Source organism: Cervus elaphus, chromosome 13 (genome assembly GCF_910594005.1).
Source record: "Cervus elaphus chromosome 13, mCerEla1.1, whole genome shotgun sequence".
Taxonomy (NCBI): domain Eukaryota; kingdom Metazoa; phylum Chordata; class Mammalia; order Artiodactyla; family Cervidae; genus Cervus; species Cervus elaphus.
Window position 1 is genome coordinate 10983790 of NC_057827.1, and position 14402 is coordinate 10998191.

Sequence of the window (14402 nt, forward strand, 5' to 3'; positions counted from 1 at the left end):
GTTCTCGAAGCTGGGTCCTCTGGAAGCAGACACTGAAGTGGAGGTGGGAATTCACCCTGGCGACACGCAGTCCTGTGCTGGGACCCAGCTCTCACACTGTCTGGGGGCACCTGTCCACTCAGCCCCTGCTGGAGTGCCTCAGGTGCCCATTTGGAACCTCCCTACCCTTGTGTCAGCTAGAAGGAATACAGCTGTCTCCTCAGTTCTACAACCAAGTGGTACTTTGACTCCTCATGAGAGACTGGACAGGCAGATGGGAGATGGCAGGAGCCATCCTGCTGGCAGAAGACCATCATTGAAAAACCATTTTCTTGGCTGGTACCAATCAGACACAGAATCAACTTAAAAACAAGACAGAGCCTAGAGGAAGGCAGGATGCATGGGAGCTAACTAGGAAGTCGCAGTGAATTGATTTCAAGTAGCTGCAGCTGTGATTATTTTTAGCCACAGGCTTCAACCAGCTTTCAAAACCGGCTAATCAGAGTTTCACAGTAGCTAGCAAGTAAAACCAGCACAAAAATTTAGCTTTTAATTTAATTGACAGCAAGAATCTGCTTAGCTGGGAGATGGCTCGGAAGGCAAATCAGAGGAAAAAAACTTTTCACTGCATGTTTAAGATAATTTTTCACATCTGCCACTTTTGAAAATAAAAATTTATTTACTGAATCTGTTTCTGCCACCCGAGCTCAGTATTACTGTATGCATTTTGGGTAAAACAAATCATTTCGCCACCTAAACTTGAAAGAAAAATAAACTGATGACAGTTAAGTTCTAACAAATGCCCCACACCCATCCCCGCACTCTAGTAGCATATCCTGCAGGAAGCTGTTATCAGAGCCTGAATGGGTTTAATGTATCCACACCAACAGGCACAGAACAGCCAGGCTGGCAGATGCCGGGACCAGATCGCTGGCTGCTTCCTGAAGGGTCCAGGGCCGCCCAGGAGGAGAGGCCTCAGGAGCCAATACAGGAGCGGGGGTGGGGCACTGTAAGTTTCCTCAACCACATCTCAAAGGAAGTAAAAGGGACCTGCAGGTGAAAGAGGTTTGGGGAAGGGAAGAGAAGGGAAAAGAGGGTGACTGGTGGCAAACATGACAGAGTCTGGAGTACACAGGAAAAGCCAGTCCGTCTTTACTGTAGTGAGTGCAGGATACAAATAGTTTACAACAACCTCTAACATTTTCTTAACCATTTGATAAAAAGTTCACTATAATATTTATTGTATAATGAAGGAAAAAAACAACACATTCAGGGAAAAATTGAGATTAACTTATTTTTTCTTAAAAGGTTCATCTCAAGGATGGCAACAAAGTCCAGCTTGTGCCGCCAAACGGTTTTACATGTTCAAACCGTGTACAGCTTCTTGTGTGAACTGTTGACTACAAACATTTACCAAATACATAAATCTCTTTTAAAAAAGCCATTTTAAATATAGCAAAGCAGTGTCTTCTTGCACAGCAAAGTGAAGAAAGTTTCTACAGAGAAATAAAAGTTTTACATTTGTAAAATCTTTTTCACATTCTAATCATCTAGCTTCTTATGATCCAATGCCAGGAGTTTTCTGGTTCCTTATTTACTATGTATTTCTTGTGCGCATGATGGTTAATACAGAAAATATGTTAATGCTTTATTAGCTGTCCTTACAGTAAAAGGAAATGGTAAAACATATATTGTTCTTTTAGAACAAACCCCTGATTTAGTCTCTTAACACAATGGACATAATTAGGGCTCAAAAGATGGAGTTTTGATTGGGACCATCTGTAGACATACAATGGTGACTTTCCCTTTCAATGTAGTACCAGGTAGACTGCTGAAGGAAGTACAGCTGCTGGAAACCGTACTTGAACCAGTGCAATTTACTCTAGCTTTTTTTGTTTTTGTCTTTTAGTAATAAAATACTTCATCTGCAGGGATAAAATTTCTTGCGATGGTGTCATACAAAACACAGGAGTCCAAAAAGGGTAAGAAAAGTAGGTTCTAAAGTAACATGGTTAGTGTCTGCCCCACGCTGAGCTGGTTTCCACCAGGAGATGTGTGTGTGACGTGTTCGTACATGGGGTCTGGGCGAGGGTACCTCTGTCAAGTCCATATGCTCTAAGTCACACTGGGTATATGAGAAAAGGGTTAACAGTCAAATACTCAGTTCCTGAAAATGGAATACATTGTTACTTGGTCAGTGTAATTGAAATACAAACTCCGAGCCTTGGTAATATTATTTTAGAAAACAGTAGTTGTACTGATTATAAACCTGCATAGAAAGAAAGACTATTGAGATACAGTCAGAAAAGCCATCTCGTAAGGCACACAAGAAAATAGACAGTAAATGTGAATGTGTTAACTCCTATTCCATGTACAGCAGAAGTTCATGAACATGCATAAATAAACCAAAGAAGCACTGAACACTTTCAAAGCTATAAATGGTTTACAAAGTGGTAAGGATTATCTTGGAAATTCAGTGTTGGGAAACTGCATTGTTTCAATTAGGTGTGACCTCATGAAGAAATGTGCCTGTAAGTTGTTCAGTAAAATAAGTATATTTAAAATAAAACAAAACAAATCCATTCTGAATAAAAGCCAAATGTCCAAACCAACGAGAGGGGAGAGTGTATCACCCTCCCTTTTTTGGCCTCTATCAAAATTTACTACCCAAAATGTCATTAAAAACAGAATTCCACTCTGCAGCTGTGAACGCCACAAGTTTATCCTGTACCTAACTACCTATGTGTCAGCCAGGAAATCTGGCTGATGATTTGTCACAAACAGCATATGAGTAAAATGTCACAAGGAACGCAATTTAGGGGGAAAAAGCAAAAACGTAAGTAAAAATTGTAGGTAGCTGCTTAATATTAAGTTTAAAATATAAAATAGCAGTAATTTAAAACCCTTATTTTGAGTTTCTCAAGAAAATGAGTATTTAAAAATCGACGATGAAAGATATACAGGACTTTGAATTTTGCCATGGCACAAGCCCAGGGAACTGCCGAACTTGCTGTCACCACTTAGCTGTCTTCCTGAGAGAGTAAGGCCTTGGTCAGCATCTCAGTTGAGGGCATCAGAATGGCAAGAGTCATGCCAAGGATCTGCACCATGAGCGGGCTTCTCCCCACACTGCAGTGTCATTCAACGCACAGAGTGTCCAGAATGACAGTTATCTTGTAACCAGCTGCATCAATCTATTTTAGAGGGTCGAGAAACAAAGATCCCTTCCTCCCCAAATATTCTTCCCTAATCATTTACCACTTATAAAACCTTTGTGCTCATCTACTATTTTGCCATTTTCTCTAACATTAATTAAATTAGGTCAGCTTTTCTACTATATTTTTTTCCTCACAAAAGGCAAGTTTTTAAATAATGCCTTATAAAATCTGTTACAACACATTTTACATTTATGCAGGATGAACTTAACATCAATTTTTTTTGCCACTTTGCTATTTATATACACATATAAAATATATAATAATGCTCAACCCATACAGCACAAAGATTACAATGTAACATCACACATTCACCACCAGTGAGGGGAGAAACCCCTTTATACAATCCTCTGAAAAGACTGGGCCAATAATTAAAATCCAAAGTACAGTATATTTAACAAAATAGTAAATATTAAACAGTGAATACTCTACTTAATAAGGATCTCGCCTTTTCCCCCTAAATTGGTGGCAATCCACAAAAATATATTTTTTAATCTGGTGACCATACAATACATAGGTACTTACATCAAAGGTGATAATATATTTAAGATGCTATATACACAAAGAGTTTGGCTCAACTTTTAATTTACATATAGAATAATAAGTGTTCATGGCTTTTTTTTTCCAAGGTTCTGCTTGCAAGATATTTTTGTTTGTTTTTTTCCCCCTCTCAAAATAAAACTAAAAAGTTAAAACAAGATAAAGCTATTCTCTAAAAAAAAAAAAACAAAAGTTACAACATACAGCTTTGGCTTATATAAATAATTCATAGCAGAATGTGTTCAAAAGTAGTGAATATAATTTTATATATAGTCATCAATTTATAAGGGTGTTTTCTTTTATATAAAATATACATGAGCTAAAATCAGTTTAATTTTTATGATATGAATGTAAAAAGAAACTTCTGACATATTCCAATTATAACTTAATATATTAATTTACTGTTAATGCTCTATATCTCTAGGCTAATATTTTCTGAATATCTCATGCGTGTTTTCTATTCTCTCTCTTTTTTATTAGCTAAAGATCACTTCTTTGACCCAGTACATTTTTGTACGTGCAAAACAGTTATGTGTGGGGCTTTTTTGTTATGTTTTTTAATATCAACAGCCCTTTCCCATGCACCTCTTTGCAATAGAGACCCATGCCAGGTTGGGTAATTAATATAAATGACATTTTATGTACAGTATTGCTTTCTTGGTTCCTGCTTTTCTACTGCTCTGTTCTACAAAGCATTTTTCTTAAGTAACTACAGTCACCGCACAGTTAAATAAAACAAGTAGGGGCCCTCTAGGTTTCTGCAAGCTAGTGTGGGAGAATTATATATAGGGTACATGTTTCTCTGCAAAAACTGGTTATCTTATGAAACAAGTAGTCCAAGGAAGTGCCAGACTAGACTCTGCCTACAGGGTGCTCTGTCTGCCATGGTACGCACACCTGCAGGTCTACAAGAGTTAGCAGGTAAGTGCCTGATTCTGTGTACGCAACACACACCCACACATACACACACTCACACCCACATACATATATATGTAAAGGGATATATATGTATGTATGTACATATAAATATATTTAACTCATGTCCTTATTTACCAGTTTAGATATGTAGAGCAGTTCACTGCAGTAACACAAAGTACAAACACCAGCCTGGAAGCCTTAGGTCACCCACGCATCCATCCGCATCCGCTTTACGGAAGGGCTTTCTCTGTCCTCAGAGTTTGGGGGTCGGCCGAGCACAATGGGAGAGTGGAAGTCGCCCCGTGGATCCTCCCGGTCACTGCCGTCATAGGAGCTGCTGGAGCTGCTCAGACTGTCCACCGGGGAGCGGCCCACTTCCTGCCGGGGCTGCGGCTGTGGGGCCTGCGGTGGCGGTGGCGGCGGCTGCTGCTGCTGCTGCTGCTGGAAGCCTGATGGGGTCATTCGATCCCGGGGAGGTGAAATTGGTTCTGACTTAATGTTGATGTTTTGGTTGGTATTAATGGATAAATTTGAACCCTGAGATAACTGCCCTCCAGCACTGAAGGAAAAAAACAAAGATCTGTTAGACAGCTGGTTTGTGAGTGCATCTGCATGAATGCGATACTACAGATACCGCCTGACTGACAAAGAGCCCAGGGTGTGAAACACTGCCAGAACTCCCCAAAGCCAGTTTTGGTGTTTCCTGCAGTGCTTCACACAGAAAAAACAACATATCTCTGCTAAAACCAAAAATGAGTACAGTCAAGATTTCTAGCGGCTGGTTCTATTACCCAAATCTTGGTACTTCTGTGGCTGAAGTTTCCAAAATAGTGTCAGCGGCTGATGCGCGGGGACCGAAGCAGCAGAGGGGCCACGTGGCGCCCTGACCTCGCTCCCTCTCCCCTCTTCTCTGCCTCTGTGATGGACTGCCATCTATGCTCACAGCAGCTCTCAGAAGGCAGCCATGTCAGCCTACCCTCCAGATGAGTCTCAGAAAGGCTAAGTGAGCGGCTCAGAGGACACAGTAAAGTGTGCACACGCCTTTTCCTCAGTCTGAGCACCAAGCCTTTTCTGCTTGCCTTTGCACGGCCATTTTTAGCGTGCTCATTTAGGATGCTCTGCACACACCCAAGGGCCAAACGCCTGTGTAAACAGAGATTTCCCTCGGGTTCCCTGGCCATTTCTCCATGACTCAGTTCCCAAGGTGACGACCAATGCCAGTGTGCACTGTGGATCTACCAGGATACAGGGAGCCTCTCTGGGGACTTTCAGGCCAAGAGGCTAGGATGCCAGGTGTCCCACGTGTCCTGAGCAGAAGTGACACAGCTAACCTCTTATGCTGTCCCCTCTTCTGGACCGTTCTCCTCCAGCTTCTCCTGGGCTGACTATTCTAGTTTGACCAAAACACCACTCCTTCTCCCCTTGCTAGTGACGCCTGTGCTACTGAGCACCACTGTGATCCCTTTCATGCTGTCTGCAAGGAACACTCTCTTTTGCGAACCCTTCCTGGAGAGGTACAATGTGTGCAGTGAACTGCAGTCAACCACATGAATCCCACGTAGCCTGACCCATACAAAAGAAACCCAGCCCCTACCACCCTTCCCTACGATCCAGGGATAAAGCAAAGGGCACAGCTCATTTTCTTATTCTGTCTGTTGATGTGAACCAGAGCAAGGAAACAGAAGGGTGCCAGGTAGGCCTGAATTCCTTCAGGTTGCCTTTTTTCTACCAGTGGAATGAGACACAGGTTGGGAAGCATAGGTATAGGTTTGGGGAAAACATCTAGTCATTTACTCACACGAGAGAGTTGAGGGCTGCTTGTCCTAAATGGTGCTGCTGCCAGGCGGACACCTGTCCCAGAGACAGCATTCCTGGCGAGTTGAAGCCCTGCAGGGCTGACAGGTCTGCACTAGTCAGTGAGTAGTCTAAAAAAGAAGGAAATGTTGCTTGTGTGTGTAATAAAAGGACCATACAACACCTGCTTTTCAAATAGTTGTGCCAAAAGTTTTCTTAGTTTGAAAGAAGCCAGGTACGTCATAACACAAAAAAATTCCCTTTGTGCTTAGTCGTTCAGTCGTGTCCAACGAGCCCGCCAGGCTCCTCTGTCCATGGGGATTCTCCAACAAGAATACTGGACTGGGTTGCCATGCCCTCCTCCAGGGGATCTTCCCAACCCAACGATAGAACCCAGGTCTCCTGCATTGCAGGCGGATTCTTTACTGACTGAGCCACCAGGGAAGCCAAAAACATGCTTATGGTCTACAACTGACAAAAAATTTTCTTTTGGGAGGTTTCTAGGACCTAGCTATATTCAGTTGTCTGGGATTATTTCAATAAAAGAGGTTTCAATTTTGTACTAAATATTTATAGCTTATTATTTCACAAAAAGTTGAGATACTTATTCCAGGATTGTAAATAGAAATAATAACAGTGCTGTCTCTAAAAGATGTTCCTATACAATTGTTATTTAAAATATATATGCCCACCACTACCCTCATGAACAAAGAGAAACACTCCAGTTCATCCTGACTGCAACTAGTTCAGCAGGTCTCATATTTCTGAAGTACAGGGGAAGCAGAAAAGATTCAGGACCCCTTTTCATGGGCTGTCAAGCTTAGTGACATAGACAGTATATTCATTATCATACAATTAACTAATTGCATTTGTTCGAAGTACAGGAACTGTCAAAGATCCCTGATTACATGCAAAGTCAAAGTTCATGAAAAAACTTTGTGTTACAAGACAAAAATGCTTCAGTCATAATCATTTTGGCCAAGACATAGCATGTTAATTCACATGTAGAGTTACTTCAGTTCAACATTAACATTTGTTTTTTTCCATTTAGTTCTAAAGAGAGGTGGCAAAAGCTCTTCTACCTTTAACTTCTTTTTCATGTTTTGAGAGAAGTATTTAAAGAAATGAGTCTCCCTAGTGAATTAGCATTTTAAAAAAGAAACAGTTTAAGCAGCACAGCTGTGCTTGTGATCTTTTCTCAGTCACTGCTCTCTAACATTGCCTTGCCCCGCCCCACAGAAGCTGGGTAGGGGGATCAGTCACACTGCGCCTTCCACAGTGCCTCCAAATCCTTCCAACTACCCACTTGACATGTCTACTTGTCATGATGTCTCTCCAGACAGATCAAGTCTGACATGATCCCACTGGACTCATCATTTCCTCCAAACCTGCCTCTCTCTAGTAAATGGCACCAACTCTCCCCCTAACTGTTCACGCCAGAAATCTGTGGGTGTTACCCTTGATACTTACTTCCACCACCAATGATCAAGTCTAGTCAATTCTAGCTACTATCTCTCAAGCCTGCCCATGTCTCACTGTCTCTACTGCCACCAGCCTAATTTACACCATTAGCATTCATTAGTTGGACTATCATAGTAGCCTCTTGTGTGGTGGTCCCATGCATGCTGTAGTTAAGTGATCATACAAAACAAATATAGTCATGATACCTCTCTGCTTAAAACCTTTTTATGGCTTCCCAATGCTCTCAAGATCATGTCCGAAAGTCCTCAGCAAGGCGTGTGCATCCCAGCCTCCCTCTGTGGTTTCAGCTCTACAGCGATCTGGCCCCATCAGCCAGGCTCCCACTGCCTCTGTACACAGGGCTCCCCGTTCCTGGAGCCCTCTCCCTACTCTGCCTGGCCGAGGCAGATCAAAGCCTCTTCAGGTCAAAGCTTCAGTGTGGCCCTTAACACAGTGGTGATAAATTATTCCTAGAGCTATTTGTCTTGTGTCTTTCTCCTGTGATAGCCCCTATGTTCCATTGTTAACTGTGCGCTCCTGTATATTTCCAGTGCCTGGCACACAGAACACCCTCAATAAATATGTGCTGAATGGATCCATGAATAAGCTGAGAAGCTGGGAGTGACCTTACAGATGGGCATGAGGAAGTGTCTATATGATTCCTCCACACAGAACTACTGTACTTTTGGAAATGTTGCTCATTTAGTCATCCCTGTACTGACTGACTGGCACGTGTTTGATTCTTAACTATGTACAGAAAGGTAGTTGATATACTAATGAAAGACAAAATATAGATGCATGTTTTAAAAAGATAAATAAAGATAATGTGGTAACATTAAACAGAATAGGTGCTCTGAGAGAGAAGTAAGTAGTTACAGGAGTGAGAATGATAAGGGATGGTTCAAGAGAATGTGACTCCATTTTTGTGTTTTGGTAATTCCTTCTGGACTCTGGAAAAAATATTCTTTAAAGCCAATGGCATTTCTAAAAACAAATATAGTGGGGTATCTAAGTTTTCTATTGGAAAAACCTGTCATGAAATGCTCAGTAAACTGTAATGTAACGGTGACCCCCAGCTCAAGAACCATCTCCTCGGCCAACACTCCTCTGAACATTCTAGCTCACAAATTTTCTTTCCTCACCTTCTCAAGATCAGAGTGACTGGCTTTGAAGAGAAATAAGAAAGCTCCTGGTCTTGCCCTCAGGCACAAACAGTAGCAACCAAACGGAGGAAAATGCGACCTGCTGACACAGCTCCCTGAATTCACCTCCCTGAGTCCTGCGGTCCCAAGGGATGCAGTCTTTCCCAAGGTAGGTTGACACAGCATGCAGAAAAACACCTTATTTCAAAAGCTTGGAAGAGTGAGACGCAAATGTTTTGCTCCGTTTGTTGTGCATCATAATTTGATAACAGCTAGTTGTTTCTCAGGAGTAACTAGAAGTTTATGCTGGGGAATCTTTCTATAATCAATGTGTATTGTGTAATTTTTTTCAAGACTAGCATGTGTTTTATTAACATATCCAACTGTGAATCTAAGAAACTTGAAATAATTTATTTCAATAAATATATTTTTAAAGAAATCCCAAAAGCACACACTGAAACAAAACAAAGAAAAAAAAACCCACAAAAGGCGACAGGGCAGGCTTACCTGTGTTGTAGGCGGTCGGCATGGCCGAGTACACCAGGCCCTGCGGAGGCAGGCTTGGAGTTGTCACAGACACCACTGGGGTAGCTAGGGGTTGAGTGGCTTGAGAACTGCTTATCCTTTGGGTATTCTGTGAGAGAGTAGAAAAAAAGTGTTATTCTATGAGTATTTATATTTAAGCTTAATATTGAAAATAGAACATTCAATTTAAAAGTGACATTTTTCACAGTTTTATGATGTGAACATCATTATTCCCTGAAGCAAGTGATCATGTGAAAACTTTAAAAATACCAATGAAAATAACTAAATATTTAATTTTAAGGGATGTATTTTACATTAATCATTCATTTTCCCCTAGTGCCTTTTTCAGAGAGTTTACTGATGTCAGAGATACAACCTTAAAATAGAAACTTGCATTAGGGCTGATAACACTTACATGTTAACATAAATGAGGACTTGATGCCCCTTATAAAGACTGCCAGGCTACCCTACCTAGGTAAGATATGTGTAGATTTTAAATACCCGAGGATAGCAAGGTTATCTGTATATATAGATTATAAGTCCATGAGAGTCCAAGAGAGTTCAAAACTACTTCTATTTGCTGGATTTACAAATTAACAGGGTTTGAAGTCATAGCTTACTAAACTGCAGCTTGTATTCATATTTCCTTCCCTGAGATCCTGCAGTTAACACACACACAAATATGTATATGTGTGTGTGTATTTAGATATAAATTTTTATTAAGTTTTTTTAAAGAACAGTTTTAGGTTCACAGAAAAACTGATGAAAAGGTACAGAGATTTACCATATACTCCCTGACCCTATACATGCAGAGCCTCTCCCATCATCCATCATTGACCTGTTTTTTTTTTTTTTCTCATTGACCTGTTTTTTAACGGCAGACTCAGACATGTATCCCTTCTCCAAATGCTTATGAATGGAGAAGCTTTGAGTAGAGAGCTTTTAAATAAAATATAATACTTCTGATAGGGCTGTGGATGACCAATGGTAAATGCTTGCTGACCGACAGCATCTACATAGTATCCTATCTACAGTGGGAGTGAAACAAAATGAACTACAAAATAATCAAGTCAGTTTAAGACAGTCACCATTCTATAAGGGTATGGGTATGAAAGAGCAGTTTCTCACAACGCTGCCTCAAGCGAACACGTTCTAAAACTGAGAATCAGCAAAAGAGAGACTCCAAGTCCCATGTGGTTAGAACACAAGAAGGCTAAAGCATAAATCCGGGGTTATTTTTTTCTAAATGAAGAAATTACAGCCTGGTAACTGAGATTTAGGGGGCCTAAGCCATATCAAAGTATAACTCAGTGCCCTTGAGATTACAGAAAGTCAGGATGTCATTCAGTTTTCCCTATCACTATTTCAAATGGTAATCAGATTGAAGACATTTGGTTAGATCTAGATATTTCATATCTCATTTTATTTCCTTTTAGTTTGTATTTTCTATCCAATCTTAAGTCAGAGGATGTTAGAAAGACCACTCAGGCTATGCTGGCCTGATTCTTGTCCCAGATTCACTAATTCCTGAGCCCTGGAAAAATCCTTTCCCCTCTCCAAATCTCTCCGGTTGTAAAGCAGAGAAGACGGTGACTGCTGCACTGCTGCTCTGTAATACTATTGTGAGAATCTAGTAAGGCAACAGTCAGAAGCGCTCTGATAAATTAAGTACTTCAGAAATGTCAGACATATCCTTAAATTATTGTTCTAAAATACTCTCTGGCCCAAGATTTCTTTCTTTTTTTTTTTAAAGGTACATATAGTTATTCCTTCTGATCCATAGCTACTCCCTTGGAGCTGTCAGAAAGGAGAGTTGTTCTAGAATTGCAAGACTTCTAAAGGCATCTCTATAGCCTGGCTCTAAAGGGGCCGTTAGTGTAGTTTCCAGGGCACTCAGTTTGGGTCAGAGCCACTCATGATTCTATTCTAGAGCTCAAGCCAGTTTGAACAACTTTCTGGACTGTAACAGATTGTGTCTCTGACTGATTTGGTTCTGACACACAGAACTCTGCATTTTAATTAACTTTTAGAATTTGAATTAGCTTAAGTTTTAGAGACTATCAATGACTATTTACAGTTTTTGGTTAAGTATTTGTTTCTTAATCAAAAGTATTTTTATGTGCTAGATTTTACAGTCTTCAAATACTTAGAAATTTACCTTTGAGATTTTGTAATTGAGGGTATACTTTACGGAAAGTAAAAGTCAACATATAACAACTAGGTATACATTTTTGTCTCAGCATCAAGTTAAAAATTTTAGTGAATTTTTGAGACAGAGATCTACTTTGAGAGAACAGAGAACAGAGATCTGTTCTCACAAATTTTGTCACTGAAACTTCAAGAGTCAAATACTAGGTGAAAAACACAGTATGACATGGTCTTTTGGCCTGGCTCTATCAGTGCCATACCTTCACCTCCATGGACGTCTCCTAACGTGACCTCAAGATGGGGTGGTGGTGGTGGTGTGTGTGTCTGTAAAACGGTGACACTCCAATATATTGGTTCTACCCACCAAGGCTCATAATCTCAATGGCACTGATTTCCACAGCCGCTAGAGGGCAACACACTGCTAGATAATTCATAAATTCACAAGGAAGCATTCATGATTAACTTCTTAAGGGTATAAATAGTGAGGTTTAATCTAAGACAAATTACTTAATCTTAAACTATCATTTGCTAATCATTATTGTATCAGTAAGTAAAGTATTTCACCAAAAGATACTTAAAATCTGCACATGATATAATCCAACACCACAAGAATTCCATGGCCTAGAGATATCCATGGACTGTGTAGTCCTTGGGGTCGCAAAGAGTCGGACACGACTGAGCAACTTTCACTTTTATCACTTTCAGTGTATTTTAGTTACCCAATGTGAAACCACATCCAAAACTGTGAGAGTGATCACAAAGTTAAAGAAGAATCTCTAATTTTAAGGACAGAGCACAGACAACCTTATTTGAAAAGAAACAAATTGTGCAAAACACACCAGCATGCATATATATGTAATAATAAAATGTAAAACGAACAGATGCCTTTCCCCCATGCTTTCATGCAATCTAAACCCCTGTCCATGCTAAAAACTAAACATTTTCAAGTCTTTAGTCCCCTTAAAGTCACCTAATTAGCAGCTGACTTCGAAATCAGAAGATCAGTTCTGTGAGGTTTGAGTTTTAGTTCCCAAAGAAATAGAGCAACTGAAAGTTATTTTTAGTCAAATTTGTTTTCTAGAAGAAAAGCCAATAGAAATCATTTGTTTTTGAAAAAAAGTAACAGCTACTATTAAGGACAGAATATCTTCTGATAGAAAAAAAGGAAGTTTGTGTATGTTCAATTAAAGACATTCGTTTTAATAAACAGGGAACCCCCTTGTGGTTCAGATTGTCTCATGCAGGATGAAATAATTCTAACTCTGTGAAAAAGGTGACCTCACCAAAAATGATGTAATCTTTTTGAAAGAAAGAGAAACAACACAAGACAGTGTGTTACAATCTGACGAACTGTGAGGGTGAAGTCATTTTCTAAAAATATATTAATAATTTGGGGGAACTACATAAGGTATTTTATATCTTTCCTTAAAAAATTCTTTAACATGTCTTGTGATCATGGACAGCTACTGTTTATAAAGGCTCTATTCCAAAGTTTCCAGAACAAATAAAACACGTCAAGATATGTAATTATGAGTAGAAAAACCACATTCTGCAGTACCAGTGCTTGGTTCAGTTATTCAAAATGTTTGGACAGTATTTAACATCAAGAAAAAAAAAATCTGTGTAACAAAGGGAACATTACTCAGATGAAAACACTTAAAAGAATTAGTACTTTCATATTTTTTTCAACTCCATTCAAGTAGAAACCCACACTCACCAACTCCAATTCCTCTTCCTCCGACTGCACTCAGCACATAAGAGGAATAAGAGAGTTACTAAGACTGTTGGTACTTGAATATAAAATACTTCTTTAGAAAAACATGTTATCTGAACACTATCAGTTGTCTGGAAATCTAAAGAGATGATTATATAGGCAGTGAGTACAAATATACATTATTTATTGTCTCTGTACCTGTAGCTGACTTCAAAAGACTGGAAAGAGTCTTTTAAAATCTCTACGGCCAGGATTTAAAGACCCTCCTACCCCAGTTTGTTCTGCTCTTATGCCATGCTGCGATAACATATAAAAGGATTTCCTAATCATGAAACTAGTTTCTGTTTGGAATCTGGAGAATGCTAACAAACACTTTTTTTTTTTTTTTTCGTTTGTTCAGACGCTAAGTTGTGTCCGACTCTTTGTGACCCCACGAACTGCAGCACATCAGGCTTCCCTGTCCTTCACAATCTTCTGAAATTTGCTCAATACTTACATCTAAATCCTGCCATCCCTACCCTACCTGGTTACACATGTACATTTATCTTAATTAAATTCTGTGGTGGGCAGAAATTATTTTGTTTTCTTTTCTCCCACAGTAACTAACGCAGTATTATGAAACAATAAGAACTCAAATATCTGTTAATAAGTACAACAGTTTTACAAATTTATATATTTATCATTTGCAAATACAATTTTCAAATGAGTATAATAACTTCAATGGAGAAAAGCCACATAAAGAAAATGAGAGGAAAAATGAACTGATAACAATCACCTAAATAAAGAAAATGAGAGGAGAAATGAATTGATAAATCATACAGAAAAGAATGAAACATATTGCTCCTTTTCTTTCTACACATCTAAAAATATGAATAAGCTAGAATAATCCAACTAGTTTTTTAAAATTATTTTACTTGAGTAAGTCAAGCTTCTCTGTCAATCTGTGAAAGGTATCTTTATAAGCAT

General features: G+C 39.5%; 1 protein-coding gene across 17 annotated transcripts in view; it reads right to left on the reverse strand.

Moving 5' to 3' along the window:
- Window positions 1-1107: 1107 nt before the first annotated feature.
- Window positions 1108-14402, reverse strand: part of MEF2A (myocyte enhancer factor 2A) — a 204637-nt gene continuing 191342 nt past the window's right edge. For 10 of the 17 annotated variants that reach the window (XM_043922289.1, XM_043922303.1, XM_043922288.1 and 7 more), the window contains 4 exons: window positions 13440-13463; window positions 9557-9683; window positions 6451-6577; window positions 1108-5211 (listed from right to left, as the gene is read on the reverse strand). In XM_043922289.1, coding sequence (XP_043778224.1) covers window positions 4851-5211; window positions 6451-6577; window positions 9557-9683; window positions 13440-13463 — 639 coding nt within the window. In that variant the 3' untranslated portion in view covers window positions 1108-4850. The remainder of the gene's footprint in view (window positions 5212-6450; window positions 6578-9556; window positions 9684-13439; window positions 13464-14402) is intronic. The other 7 variants (XM_043922304.1, XM_043922298.1, XM_043922297.1 and 4 more) reach the window with 1 other exon arrangement.